This window comes from Schistocerca cancellata, chromosome 1 (genome assembly GCF_023864275.1).
Source record: "Schistocerca cancellata isolate TAMUIC-IGC-003103 chromosome 1, iqSchCanc2.1, whole genome shotgun sequence".
Classification (NCBI taxonomy): Eukaryota; Metazoa; Arthropoda; class Insecta; order Orthoptera; family Acrididae; genus Schistocerca; species Schistocerca cancellata.
In genome coordinates this window covers 673699685-673715354 of record NC_064626.1, presented here as the reverse complement: position 1 = coordinate 673715354, position 15670 = coordinate 673699685, and the positions used below count along the sequence as shown (strand labels likewise).

Here is a 15670-nt window from a genome sequence, read left to right as displayed (position 1 = left end):
CATATGAGTATATAGTTCTGGCAATACCGGCCATGACTTTCCTCTTCTGTGCGGATGCACACATATTTACCCGAACTCTTACAGGACTTGGTAAGAATGTCTTCCACGAATAATGAGTGTGTTGGGTAGGGACACTACGAATATAGTGTGTGGACGTATAAGTTGAGAATGTGGGTCTCGCGGGAGACGTGCGCGAGATAGTCCCTGCTGTCGTACTATCCTCTGTGCCCTCGATGGCTCAGTTGGTTAGAGCGTCTGCCATGTAAGCAGGAGATCCCGGGTTCGAGTCTCGGGCGGGGCACACATTTTCCCCTGTCCCCGTTGATATACATCAACGCCCGTCAGCAGCTGAAGGTATTAATATGTAATTCTAATGACGCAATTAATTTATAACCACAAGTCCAAGAGCTCGTAGGAAATTTGGAAAAACAACTGAAATACTAACTACGAATCACACAACTAATAAAACTGCTACTTCTAGTACAAAAGAATCCTAGTAGGTGCAACAGCAGCCATTTGAAACAAACGTGGTAAGTGGTACAAAAATAATCTAACTGGTAAAAATTTACGTTGACTAAATGAACCGGGTGTTATAGACAAGAGATACATTCGCCTCTAGTCTCCATTGGTTTCGATTTTTTTACAACACCGTTACTATAATTTTAAACATAATTGTTTTTCAGCAACTGTATACCAGTTCCAACATACGATTATACAACCCATAGGTTGCAAATAACTGTTCGGTACATTGTTCTAGGTTTAGACATCTACTAAGGCTGTCTACATAAGTTAGATGTTCTTCCTAGATAGGCACACGTAGCAAAGGCTGGAACGTGTTTTATTTTATTTTTTATTTGAGAATACTTGCTCTAAATTCTGACCATTTTTTTCTCGCAATGTAATTTTACGTTTTCTCAAAACTTTATTCTGATGAAAACATCCTTCGTAGGTTTCGAAAACTAGGTCAGTGTACCGAACAATTATTTCCAACTGGTTGACTGTATAATCCAATGTTGCCACTTGTAAGTAGGCTGCTTAGGTTTTTATGTTGGTAACGCCACGTAGCACTCTGTATGAAAATCACTGACCGTGCTATGTGCAGTCTGTGGCTGGCTGGCATTGTTGAAATATTTGCTATTGTAGTGTTGCGCAACTGGATGTGAACAGCGCGTAGCGTTGCGTAGTTGGAGGTGAGCCGCCAGCAGTGGTGGATGTGGGGAGAGAGATGGCAGGATTTTGAGAGCGGACGATCTGGACGTGGCTCCATCAGAAAGAGTAAATTTGTAATACTGGATATCAGGAACTGATATATATATATATATGATGACTTTTCAACACTATTAAGGTAGTAAATTGTTTGTTCTCTACCAAAAGCTTTCATTTGCTAACTATGCCTATCAGTAGTTAGTGCCTTCAGTAGTTAGAATATTTTATTGAGCTGGCATTATTGGCGCACGCTGTATAGCAGTAGTTGGAGTAACGAAGATTTTTGTGAGGTAAGTGATTCATGAAAGGTATAGGTTATTGTTAGTCAGGGTCATTCTTCTCTAGGGATTATTGAAAGTCAGATTTCGTTGCGCTAAAAATATTGTGTGTCAGTTTAGTGATGATCAGAATAAGTAAAGAGAGAAATGTCTGAGTACGTTCAGTTTTGCTCAGCTGTTTGAAAATCAAATAACATAGAGGTTTTCCAGCACTGTCATTTATAAAAATTTTCTAAGGGGATGTTTCACACTGTTATTACGTCATTTGACGTATCAGCGACTGCTACACCATTCCTTCGAGACACGTTCGAAACTCCTAGTTTACACACCGACGAAGCGGATAATTTTATTCACAGTGTCTCCACGGCACACCCCGACAGCTCGATCCTGTAATTCTGTCTAGTCACCGCGTTGATCGACCTTGTTGCGCTGATTGCATACAGCCCACTGGCAAAAACACATCACTTCACTGCCGTATGAAGTGACGAAAGGTCACATGACTGCCTGGTAGTTTCCCTACCTGAGGTCTCAAAGAGCACGAAACAGTTAGCTATGTTTTCACCCCTAGCCGATGGAGGAGTCGCTATCAATAGTAAAACGCTGGTGTAAGAGACCGTATGGAGAAGTTCCTAATTTAACCTGCGACGATGGCACTGAATCTGGTGATAAAGAACTTTACGGCACTGCTTATGCTTCAGTTTCTACTCAAATTCTGCTAATTCCAGCGTCTGGAATCGAACCTTCTCCTTTACATTATTTAGACACATCCATGACGGAAAAGAAAAATTTGAAAATCTACATTTACATCTACATCTATGTTCCGCAAGCCACCTGACGGTGTGTGGCGGAGGGTACCTTGAGTACTTCTATCGGTTCTCCTTTCTATTCCAGTCTCGTATTATTCGTGGAAAGAGAGTGTCGGTATTCCTCTGTGTGGGCTCTAATCTCTCTGATTTTATCCTCATAGTCTCTTCGCGAGATATACGTAGGAGGGAGCAATATACTGCTTGACTCCTCGGTGAAGGTATGTTCTCGAAACTTCAACAAAAGCCCGAACCGAGCTACTGAGCGTCTCTCCTGCACAGTCTTCCACTGGAGTTTATCTATCATATCCGTAACGCTTTCGTGATTACTAAATGATCCTGTAACGAAGCGAGCTGCTCTCCGTTGGATCTTTTCTATCTCTTCTATCAACCCTATCTGGTACGGATCCCACACTGGTGAGCAATATTCAAGCAGTGGGCGAACAAGTGTACTGTAACCTACTTTCTTTGTTTTCGTATTGCATTTCCTTAGGATTCTTCCAACGAATCTCAGTCTGGCATCTGCTTTACCGACGATCAACTTTATATAGTCATTCCATTTTAAATCACTCCTAATGTCTACTCCCAGATAATTTATGGTATTAACTGCTTCCAGTTGCTCACCTGTTATATTGTAGCTAAATGATAAGGGATCTTTTTTTCTATGTATTCGCAGCACATTACACTTGTCAACAGTGAGATTCGACTGCCATTCCCTGCACCATGCGTCAATTCGCTGCAGATCCTCCTGCATTTCAGTACAATTTTCCATTGTTACAACCTCTCGGTATACCACAGCATCATCAGCAAAAACCCTCAGTGAACTTCCGCTGTTATCCACAAGATCTTTTATGTACTGGGTGATCAAAAAGTCAGTATAAATTTGAAAATTGAATAAATCATGGAATAATGTAGATAGCGAGGTACAAATTGACACACAAGCTTGGAAGGACATGGGGTTTTATTAGAACCAAAAAAATACAAAAGTTCAAAAAATGTCCGACAGATGGCGCTTCATCTGATCAGAATAGCAATAATTACCATAACAAAGTAAGACAAAGCAAAGATGATGTTCTTTACAGGAAATGCTCAATATGTCCACCATCATTCCTCAATAATAGCTGTAGTCGAGGAATAATGTTGTGAAAAGCACTGTAAAGCATATCCGGAGTTATGGTGAGGCATTGGCGTCGGATGTTGTCTTTCAGCATCCCTAGAAATGTCGGTCGATCACGATACACTTGCGGCTTCAGGTAACCCCAAAGCCAATAATCGCACGGACCTGGGGACCTGGGAGGCCAAGCATGACGAAAGTGGCGGATGAGCACACGATCATCACCAAACGACGCGCGCAACAGATCTTTCACGCGTCTAGCAATATGGGGTGGTTCTAATAAAACTCCGTATCATTCCAAGCATGTGTGTCAATTTTTACCTCTCTATCTACACTATTTCGTGGTTTATTATGTTTTCAAATGTATAATGACTTTTTGATCACGCGGTATATTGTGAATAGCAACGGTCCTACGAAACTCCTCTGTAGCAGACCTGAAATCACTCTTACTTCCGAAGACTTCTCTCCATTGAGAATGACATGCTGCGTTCTGTTATCTGCGTTCTTCAATCCAATCACACAATTGGTCTGATGCACTTACTTTCTTTATTAAACAACTGTGTGTAACTGTATCGAACGCCTTGCGGAAGTCAAGAAACACGGCAAAAGGGAATCGATTCACAAATTTTTGTAATTGGCAAATCAAACACGTCTCTGAAACCACACCTGTTCATGTCGGGCACAAGCGACATTGAGTAAAACGACGGGATCGCCGCTAAGTTAAGAGAGTTAATTAGGACTGTTTAACACTGGGTAAAGTGCGCAGTAGCCGTACACCGGCCTAGAGAACTCACCGCCCTGGTGGAAGCTGTGCAGCAGGTCGAAGACGGCGGAGCGGCCGTCGACGGCGGCGTTGGTGCGCAGCTGCCCCACGCTGGTGCCCACGGGCACCGTGCTGCCCACCCAGAACTCGTACGGCGCGCCCACGAAGTCCGGCTCCGTGCTGCTCTCCGTCCCTGCACAGCAGTAAGCCACACTCAGCGTCCAATAGGGCACGCCACAGCCTAACAGCGCGCCTGCCACTTCCTTGTTGTAAACCTGTCCCATTGGCCGTGGCACCTGCTCAAGCTACGTAGTAAGAGGCCTCACTTGTTCCACGGCCAAAGACGCTCCCATGGAAAGAGCTGGGTCTATGCCACGCGTTGGTCATCAGTCAACATTCCCTAGCGCAGGTCAAATCAGGGGCAGAACACGGCAAGTGCCATAACCCGATTTCCCAGAAATTTCGTCCACTGGAAGAGGGTCAAAATAAGCGTGTATCTTCTGAAATTGGAGTCTTCGAGCAACAGATGGTTGAGACTAAATTTGTTTCTAGCTAAGGACAAGATTTCGACTAAATTACTTCCGTTTTTTCCTTGACAACAGCAACTGAAAGCAGGAAAGGTAACACTTCTTACAAAACTCAATTAACTACTGCTTTTACGTTGCTCTCATTATGACATAACTACATTCCGACAACCAAACAGCGTCGTTACACACTTTTTTTTCTCTTTCTTATTGTGATTTCATGTCAGGGGGACAACCCGCCGCTCTTCAGCCGAGTGACATGACAGCTAATAAAAGAAGAAAATTATATATATAAAGGCGACAAAAAGGGGGACATAAAAACAGAGTAAGGGGAGATAATGCAGGTAAAAATACACTGACATGCAAACGTTCATGGGGGACAATTAAAAAAGTCGACATTAAGTTAAAAAAACACACACAGTTGGCGATTCGTAGAGCACAAAAGGGCACTGAAGTCACACGCCCAGGTTAATAGTTAGCCACAGTATTCAAAACACTCCAGAACAAGACACTTTAAAACCACTTTAAGAGATGAAGCACACGCGAAGAAGAATAAAACTGCCAGCAGCGACCTGCCGAGGTCCTGGTTATGATGGCGTCACCTACCGCCACCTCAAGGATTCCCCCCCTTCCTTTCTGGCTGTCCTTGCTACCCTGTACAATGTCCTCCTCTCCTCTGGCTTTTACCCCGACCTGTGGAAGACTACCCGTGTCCTGCCTGGCCTGAGAGCAAGGTGCAGCAGGGAGGGGACGGGATGCAAAGAATAGGTGTGTCATGGAGTGCACCAAGACACAGGAGACAGGTGGGGCGGGAGATTAAGAGTTACGACAAGGCAGCAGGCGGCAGACAATATACAGGGTGCAGATGTGTTCAAGGAAAAGGAGAAGGCAGGGAAAGAGGATGAGGTCGTAGAGGACATGGGGGACAGAAGGCGGATGCAGAAGGCAAGGTGGAGTGCATGGCATTCGAGGATTTGGAGGGCTTTATAAAACCTGGGAGGGCCGGCCGGAGTGGCTGTGCGGTTCTAGGCACTACCGTCTGGAGCCGAGCGACCGCTACGGTCGCAGGTTCGAATCCTGCCTCGGGCATGGATGTGTGTGATGTCCTTAGGTTAGTTAGGTTTAACTAGTTATAAGTTCTAGGCGACTGATAACCTCAGAACTTAAGTCACATAGTGCTCAGAGCCATTTGAACCAAGAACCTGGGAGGGGCGGAAATCCAAGCAATGCTGGCTGGCATAATAAAGTATGGGGCGATCATGGATTTTTAGGTGTGAAGGCTGGTGGAAGGATGCAGTCCCCATGTCTGGCCAGATAGGAGTTTCAGGAGGCAGAGTCTGTTGTGTACTTTGTGTTGGATTGTAAGGAGATGGTGAGCCCAGGTGAGGTGGCGGTCGAGTGTGAGGCCAAGGTATTGGAGGATAGGAGTGAGATGGTTAGGACGGCCATAAATGGTGAGGTATAAAACATGGAAAGGGGGGGGGTGGTACGGCCCATGCTGATCGCCTGGGTCTAGGAGGGGTTTAAGCGGAGGAACCACTGGTTGCACCAAGTGGTGAACTGCCAAGGTGGGTTTGGAGGGTGCGTTGGGACCGTTGAAGGGGTTGGTAAGGTTAAGGAGCTGGTCGTCGGCTGAGAAGGAAGGCCAAAGCCACACTGGGTAAGGGGAAGAACGTGGTGCTAGTTAAGGTGGCGGTGAATACGGCGGGAGAGGATAGTCTCGAAGACCTTACTGAACACGGATGTGAGGCAGATGGGACGATAAGAAGAGGTATCAGAGGGGGGTTTCTTAGGTGTAGGGAACAGTATGACACGGGAAGTCTTCCACAGGTCGGGGTGGAGAGAAGGACATTGTACAGGGTAGCAAGGACAGTCAGGAAGGATGTGGGGGGATTCCTTGAGGTGGCGGTAGGTGACGCCATCATGACCAGGGGCGGTGTTGTTTGGAGCGGAGGACGAGTGTGATGTCGTGTGCGGTGATGGGTCGTTACACACCAGCAGGTTTTACTCTCCACGCCTTTAATAGACACAAATAAGACGTTATTCACCTCGGGCAGCTATAAATACATAACACCGAACGGCATTATGTCTCAGTTATGAATCGTTAAGATAAGAGAGGCGTTCAATAAGTAATGCAACACGTTTGTTTTCTCGGCCAATTTTGGTTGACAAAGTGCTAAATTTGGTGTGGAAAATCAGGGAAAATTGCCGCTTCAGTTCCTAAAGTTTCATGAAGTTCCTAGGGTGGCGGCACTATAACTAACGTCTGTAATGGAGTTGGGTTCCGAGCGGAGACCTGTCATCAAGTTTCTTTTGGCGGAAAACCAGAACATCATAGATATTCATAGGCGGTTGCAGAATGTCTACAGAGACCTGGCAGAGTACAAAAGCACGGTGAGTCGTTGGGCGAGGCATCTGTCATCATCGCGCAAACCGATCTCCCGCGTGCGCGACGCCTGCAAAGTTGGAACGCGCAGAAAACGTGCAGACACTCTCATTCGAGGTGATCGACAGATCACAATCAAATAGGTCGCTGCTCAACCGGGTCTCTGTTGGTTGTGCTGACATACTTGCTCACCATTTGGGGCACTCAAAGATGTGCACTCCCGGCATTTCTCGCCGCCTAACAGAAGACCACAGAAAGCAACGGGGGACCATTTGTGCGGAATTGCTTGCGTGCTGCGAGGCTAATCGAGACAGTTTTTTGTCGAACATTGTCACAGTCGATGAAATATGGGTTCATCACTTCGAGCCGGAAACAAAACGGTAATTCATGGAGTGACGTCTCACCACATCTCCTCCGAAGAAAAAGTTCAAAACCGCACCCTCAACCGGTAAAGTCATGGCGACGGCGTTCTGGGATTCTGAAGGGTCTATTCTGTTTGATATCCTGCATCTTGACCCAAAGATCAACTCTGAATTGTATTGTGTTATCCTCAGGAAATGGAAGAAATGATTTCGGCGTATTCGTCGCCGTGAAAATGCAAACGAACTTCGTCTCCACGACAACACAGGTCCTTAGACAGCTCACGCGAGAAGAGCTCACAAAGCGTCATTGGACTGTTCTTTCTCGTCCACCCAACAACCAGCTTCTCTCACCTTCCGACTTGGATCCGCTTGGCCCAATGAAAGATGCACTGCGCGGGAAGCACCACGTGAATGATGGAAAGGTTGTTGATGTAGCAACACTTGGCTCCGACGTTGGCCAGTAGAGTGGCACCATGTGAGCATACAGGCCCTCCCAGTAAGATGGAGTAAGGCCGTCGCATTGAACGGAGATTATGTTGAAAAATAAGGGTTTGTAGCCACAGAGTGGGGAATAATAGGTGTAATGGAATCCTGAATAAAACCAACCTGCTTTCAGAAACAAAAAAAAATGTTTTGCATTACTTATTGAACGTTTCTCTATATTAATGAGCGTGTACCTCTCACCAAAAGAAGGAGATAATAAAACGTGATGTTAACATAGAAGCTTGGTTGAAAGCTCTCGTTTTGCAGGAATCTCTCATCACACTAGCAAGCAAGGGAAAATACTTGACCGTGTCATCCGAAAGTCGTATACCGACACAAAAATGGCGTATTTCTGATTGGTGCAGAACTGAATCAAAGACATGTCTCCCGTCTACTATCCGACAGTATTGATTGATGTTACATTTTAGAAATTCCCTTTTATCTTCGAACTTTAGTTAGAATTACGACTTATTTGCTTGTGTTTCTTAGCGGTATACGGCCTGACATCTAACGCTCCGGTGGTGCTAAGACTGCTGCATACAACTGCCGCCTTGCTAGTCTTATGATTATAAGTGACCTTTGATAAAAGTAAAACTGGAAGTTAAGACGGAATTTCAGTCTCTTTATAAGCTACTAACGAACTCTAATTTTCGCAGTTTGGCCCAAAAGTATCACAGGCAGAATATAATACGCGATTAATGTCAATGCTTCTCGACGGTGGTAGGGATTCGGCAAGAATGAGAACCAGTTTTCAATTCTCCTCTATCACGATATTGCTTAAAGGCTCATTACGTTAGACCACGGTTGATTAGGCAGGGTGCCTAGAAACCCGCTACCGGTTCTTGAGCTAATGGAGCAGAAAGCCGAGACGCCAGATTAACAGCACCGATAAAGAAGCTTTCCACGTTTAAGTAACAGGCGACGAAACAGCCAGCCACTATAAAAGAAACAGGAACGTGAAAGCTGAACAACATTTCTGATTCCTTCAAAAAATAGTTCCTCATGTTGCCGACGTCTATTAATTTACCTATCTGTACTTTTTAATTTTACTTCCGCGAGATAATGTGACACTTTAAATTACAAAATTCCGTGTATCTCTCGCCTTTTCAAATCGCTGCGGTTTTGTCAACTACATGCGGATGGTGGATGACCCGGTGGCGTGACCTGACGTGCGACACGCTGACATGCTGGGGAGGGTGGTCTGCCAGACACGGATAGGACCCGCGCGACGCGACGGGTTGACGGCTGACGCACCAGGCGGTCTGACTGTGGTTTTTACGCTGTTGTCTAGGTTAATACGGGACTGGTTCCCCATGTCAGGCTCGAAAACACAACACACGAAAAGTTAAAACTCGGATACAAGCATAACAGTGTTTACAGAAACACACCAACAATAAAACTGTGTGTCAGTCCGCTACATTAACCCAGAACCATTTCGCGGGCAATGCTCTTACGATTCAGCTATCCAGACATAACTCAGGAGTCTGCTACACAGCTTCATTCCTCCCAGCACCGCTATCCTATTCTCCAAACTTCACATATGCACGCCGAGGCTGTAGCTAAACTATTATTCTGCAATATCTATTCTTGAAGAAATCGAAAAAGAAAAGACTGTCGGAAAGACTGACTGAGCATACAGGAAAGTCAAAACAATCTTTGGTGAAATTAAAAGAAAGGACGGTAACATTAAGAATGTAATGAGAATTCCACTGTTAAATGCAGAGGAGAGAGCGAATAGATCGCCTCGGCCGCTGTGGCCGAGCGATTCGAAGGATTCAGTCTGGAACCACGCTGCTGCTACGGTCCCAGGTTCTAATCCTGCCTCGGGCATGGATGTGTGTGATGTCCTTCACGTTAGTTAGGTTTACGTAGTTTTAAGTTCTAGGGGACTGATGACCTCAGATGTTAAGTCCCGTAGTGCTTAGAGCCATTTTTCTTCATGAGCGAAGGATGTCCCAGATGACGCGACGGAAGAAGAAACAGGAGTCGACAGGGAAGAGATGGAGAATCTAGTATTTGAATCAGAATTTAAAAGCGTTTTGGACAACTTAATACAAAAAAGGAAGAAGGAATAAATAATATTCGATTGGGATTTCGAAAATCACTGGGGAAAGTGCCAACAAAACGGATATTCCCGCTGGTGAAAAACCCTCAGACCTTCGAAAACGCTTCATCCACAAAATTCCTAATGCAGTAAGAGCCGACAAGTGCGAGACACTGGATTACTAAGAACGGAGCGGCGGAGTAAGTGTCTCTGAGGCACCGGGAGTCCTAAGAAACGGGGAGGCCTTGAGGCCTTGATGCTGAAAGGCCAGCATGTCAGCAAATTGAGGATGTGTTAGGCGACGATCAGTTTGGCTTTAGGATATGTAACGGCTTTGGTGAGGCACTTCTGATGTTGCGGTTGAGAATGGAAACAAGAATGAGGAAAAGTCGTGACACGTTCATTGGATTTGTCGACCTGGAAACAGCGTTCGACAATTTAAAATGGTGCAAGATGTTGGAAATTCAGAGGAAAATAGGGGTAAGCTATAGGGAGAGGCGAGTAATATATAACACGTACAAGAACCAAGAGGGAAAAATAAGAGTGGAAGACCAAGCACGAAGTGCTCGGATTAAAAAGGGTGTAAGACAGGAATGTAGTCTTTCGCGCATACTGTTCAAGCTACACAGGTGCATGGAAGAAGCAATGACGAAAATGAAAGAAGGACACAAGAATGGGATTAAAATTCTAGGCGAAAGGATATCAGTGAAAGAGAAAAAGAATTAAAGGATCTGCTACGTGGAATTACCAGTTTAATGAGTAAAGTATATGGATTGAGAGTAAATTGAAGAAAACCTAAAGCATGTGAAGTGCCAGAAATAAGAACAGCGAAAAACTGAACATCAGAATTGGGGATCACGATGTAGACGAGGTCTAGGAGTTTTGTTACCTAAGCAGTAAAATAGCCCCCGAGAACGTAAAAAGCAGACTATCACTAACAAAGGGAATTCCTAGACAAGAGAAGTCTGCTAGTATTAACCATAGGCCTTCATCTGTCGAAGAAGTTTCTGAGAATGTAATTTGGGGCACAGCATTGTATGGTAGTGAAACATGGACAGTGGAACATGGACTATGGGAAAACCGGAGCAGGAAGGAATCGAAGCTATTTGCGTGCAGTGCTACAGACGAATGTTGGAATTTATGCGGACTGATTAGGTAAAGAATGAGAAGGCTCTCCATAGAATCGGCGAGGACAGGAACATATGGAAAACACTCACAAAAAGAAGGGAGTCGATGAGAGCACATCTGCTAAAACTTGAGTGGGAAAGCTTTCATGGTACTGGAGGGCGCTGTATAGGACAAAAACTGTAAAGGAACACAGACACTGGAATACATGCAATAAATAATTGGGGATGAAGGTTTCAATTGCTACTCTGAGAGAAAGAGCATGGCACAGGAGGGGAACTCGTGGCGGGCAGCATCAAACCAGTGAGAAAACTGATGACACAAAAAAATTCCATTTCTCCAGGAGTGTTAGTGCAGCAAGAATGTAGACGGCGCCAAAATGGCTTACGCACAGCCTAGGCCAGAACGAAGGCAATATTCCCCGTACGAGTCCCGGTATGGCACAGTTTCAATCTTCTAGGAAGATTCGAAACAGCGCACACTCCACTCCAAAGTAAAAGAATCGTTCCGCCAACAACTTCCCAAATTGTGGCTAAGCAAGTCCTCCTCACGGTGGTTAGGTAGCACACTGAATGACGAAGAACAAAGCCGCGGAATAATTGTTTCTGAGGAATGGGAGTCCCAAGAGAAGGGAGGCCTTGGTGCTGAAAGACCGGCTTATCAGAAGGTGATAGTGGAGAAAGTAAAAATCAGTGGTGGATCAGTTTTCAAGGTCTTGCTCACTGAATATAGCGACTGCTCACGCCCATTCAAAAAGCCCGTCATCACAAAGCAACAGCAGAAACGTTGCAGTATTGTCTGAATGCAGTGTGTAGCAGTACGACCAGGAGACAGAGGAGCAAAGCAGGCAGTGGTTGCACGTGGTTTCAACACCGCCACCCGTCATAGGGTACAATCAAGTTGTGTTTTATGGAACTGGTCGAAGTGTGGCGCTTTCAAAATATGCTCGTACGGGGAAAACCGCTGCAGGAGCATATTACCAATTCTACACAAGTCAGAGGTACAAATAACAACCTCGTTATCTGGACGTCATAAATTCGAATTACGTGTTTGTCCGGATTCATTTCTTGTTTCCTTTTCTTTTATCCTTTAAAACGGAAATTTGCAGTATACAGTTGGTACGGCACGGTATATACAGCTGCTGATCGGCACCGCAGGTAGCACAGAGATCGCCGCTCCCACACTTCCAGCTACCGTTACAATGGTCAGCGTAGCTCTGTTCCTTACACAGTTAAGAAGTTGTACAGGTGTTTTGAGTGTGAGCGAGTGAAATTGATTCGAAGCGAAAGAAAATGGTTGTTTCAAAAAAAAAAAAAGTGTGAAATCTTATGGGATGTAACTGCTACACACACTACTTAACCTAAATTATCCTAAGGACAAACACACACACCCATGCCCGAGGGAGGACTCGAACCTCCGCCGGGACCAGCTGCACAGTCCATACTGCAGCGCCTCAGACCGCTCGGCTAATCCTAAGTGGTTGTTTCGAATGGGAAAAAGCTGGAAATATTAAACAGAACAGAGAAAGGTGAACTGCTGAAGACCATATGCGTAGGATATGATGGTAGGGGCATCGACTATGTCAGACTGGAACAAGAAACGAAAATTGAAGGCTTCTGCTTCAGAATGACGACTAAAAATAGTAAGCAGAACAGCGCTATAGTAGAGAAAGCTGGAAATCGAATACTGGATGATGCATTATTCGTTTGGTTCAATGAGAAAAAAGAGCATGGTGTTCCGATATCCGGTTCAATCCCGCAGGAAAAGGTGCTACACTTGAATAGCAAAGTGAAAATCTTCTCATGGTCTACACTTTCAGTCACCCCCAGTGTCAATGGAATTTTTTACCATTGTTGCATGTCTTTTGCACTCGTGACTAGCTTAGAACTTAGCCATTTATTTTCATACCAGACCTGCACTGAAGTATTTATCGAAACGAAACCTCACCGATATGCTCAGCTAACATAAAAGAGTCTTATAACAGATACCGTGGTAATCATGTTATAGCGAGATACTTTAGCAGGTCAAACTGTACAGTTTTGTATACAGGGCGATCGGAAATTTCAGTTACCAACTTCTAACACTTGTAGAGGGCAGTGAGTACATAGTATTTTGAAAACTAACCCATGTCCGGAAACGTACCGTCTCCCTCCCAAATGGTTTCAATTCAGATGTGTAACGCGTCCACGTCTGGTGAGAGAAAAGTCTCCGAGTTGCTTGAGCTGGTATTCAGAAGGGTAGACGGGATGAGATGTACTTCGTCAGACGGTCACCTGAGGTCACATAACGTCCGCGTTGCTGCAAGACCTATTCAGTGCCTATGCGTCTCCGACACAGTAAACAGAAATGCTCCTTGTGTATGGCGAAGATAGAGGTACGAAGAGCGGCTAGTCGGCTGTATCGCGAACGTTTTCCGCAACGTAGCACGCCATCGCTCAAACTTTTTGCCCATGTTACGCAGCGGCTCCTAAACTAACTTACGCGAAGGACAACACACTCACGCCAGAGGGAGGACTCGAACCTCCAACGAGCCGCGCGAACCGTGACAAGGCGCCTAGACCGCACGGTTACCCCGCGCGGCCTTGGTAAAATGTGTCGTATCAAAGGGGGTACGTATGAAGAAGGGCTAACATCATCTCCAGCGCGTCTTTTTCGATGTGGTATTATGACGGCCCCCTCGAAATGACGGCTACTGCAGAGAAGCGAGCGTGACTGACCTGCGCGGCCGACAGGCTGCACGTCCACGGAGACGACGGCGATGCTGAAGCGCCGCTCGCTGGGGTTCTCGGGCTGGTCGGAGGCCTCCACGAAGAGCGCGTGCCGGCCCACGGAGAGGCGCGCCCCCGCGGCCAGGGCCACCTCGCCGCTCTGCGCGTCTACCGTGAAGGCGGGCGCCGCGACGCCGCCGCCGCCGCTGCCGTTGGCGCCGCCGGCCGCCTGCACGGCGTACACCACCTGCCCGTTGCGGCCCAGGTCCGCGTCCGTCGCCCACACCTGCAACCCGTCACCGCTGTCTCACTCTGCGCGAGGCACGATAAGACAAATGTGTAGGAAACTTCGGTTACCACTGTCACCAGCAGCAGTGGAGGTCTCTGGACGGTATAACGTTTAAACAGTCTCTTGGATCCACGGGGCGAAATATAAAGGCAATTAGATAACCTCCTCACACAAAATACACTGAAGCGCGAAAGAAACTAGTACAGGCATGCGTATTCAAATACAGAAACATGTAGAACAAACAGTCACAGCTTGCCGGAAATCGCTCTCCTCCCTACATGCAATCCATAAATTTAGAAAAATATTTCCAACCCATGTTAAACAAAAATTAGTCCAAACACTAGTCTTGCCTAATCTTTACTACTGTGGTGTGAAAATTCGAGATGCCTCGGGCTAGTGATGAATTCTTGCGTTACATACGTGTGCAATATACGGTTGTATGATCATATCAGTCCTTCATACTCCCAGCTAGGTTGGATACGCCCACATAAGGTACGCGATCTCCATACTATGTGCTTACTTCACCGATTTCTTAGTCACTGGTGCCCCCAATACTTATCTTCTCACATTAAACACCTATCATCATTCCACAACCGCAATACCAGATCGGATACGTCTAGCATCTTGGCTGTACCTTTACATAACACAAAATTTTTCTCCGTGTCATTCTCCATCTCAGCCATACGACTATGGAACGCGCTCCCCTGTGATCTGCATCTTATCCAGAACCACTCAACATTCAAGAGGGAACTCAAAACTTACATATTAGGGACGGTATAGCCACCGTTGTTGTGCCCCTCTCATCTCTTCCTTTTCCCTCTACATCATAGCTTCGAATTTTACCATTCTATTTCTCTTCCTCTAACCTAGCTACCTCTTCTATATCTCTTTCACCCCATTCTATCGTCTCATGTCTCTGCTCGATGTGAATAACTCACAAGCTGCAAGAACATAACGAGAAAATTCCCATCTAGCAATAGGACTGACATTCATAAAAGACAAATATGTTTACTTTCATATACATAGTCATTACTATTAATATTATTATTCTTGATTGATATAATTATTTTTTTGATTGTTATAATTATCCTGTTATAATCTTTTTTTTTTTTCTTTAACATTAATACTGTATAACACGTGGTATGTCCATAATGATCTGTACAAACTGAAATTCGTTCAATCTGAGTATGCCTGGTTAGGTGTAAGAGAGGGCCTGAAGGCCCTAATCTTGCCAGGTAAAATAAATGCATAGATAAATAAATAAACAGGCAGAAGGCGGCACTGAGGTCGGAAACGCTTATATAAGACAGCAAGTCTACGGTGCAGTTGTTAAATTGGTTGCTGCTGTTACAATGGCAGGTTATCAAGATTTAAGTGATTTTAAACGTGGCGTTATAGTCGGCGCACGAGCGATGGGACACAGCATCTCCGAGGTAGCGATGAAGTGGGGATTCGGGTAAAACATAAAATCTCCGACATCGCTGCGGCCGGAAAAAGATCCTGTGAGGAGGGGCTAACGACGACTTAAGAGAATCGTTCAACGTGACAGAAGTGCAACCCTTCCGCAAACTGCTGCAGATTTCAA

At 45.5% G+C, this 15670-nt stretch overlaps 1 protein-coding gene and 1 non-coding gene across 2 annotated transcripts in view; one reads left to right on the top strand and one right to left on the bottom strand.

Annotated features, from left to right (window-relative positions):
- LOC126092881 (cadherin-89D) overlaps positions 1 to 15670 on the bottom strand; it is a 407126-nt gene that overhangs the window by 96934 nt on the left and 294522 nt on the right. The window contains exons 10-12 of the mRNA XM_049908645.1: positions 13819 to 14082; positions 5349 to 5381; positions 4196 to 4337 (exon numbers count right to left, since the gene is read on the bottom strand). Of these exons, the coding sequence (XP_049764602.1) occupies positions 4196 to 4337; positions 5349 to 5381; positions 13819 to 14082 (439 nt within the window). The remainder of the gene's footprint in view (positions 1 to 4195; positions 4338 to 5348; positions 5382 to 13818; positions 14083 to 15670) is intronic.
- Positions 227 to 301, top strand: Trnat-ugu (transfer RNA threonine (anticodon UGU)). The gene has a single exon. It is a non-coding gene; the product is annotated as a tRNA-Thr (tRNA).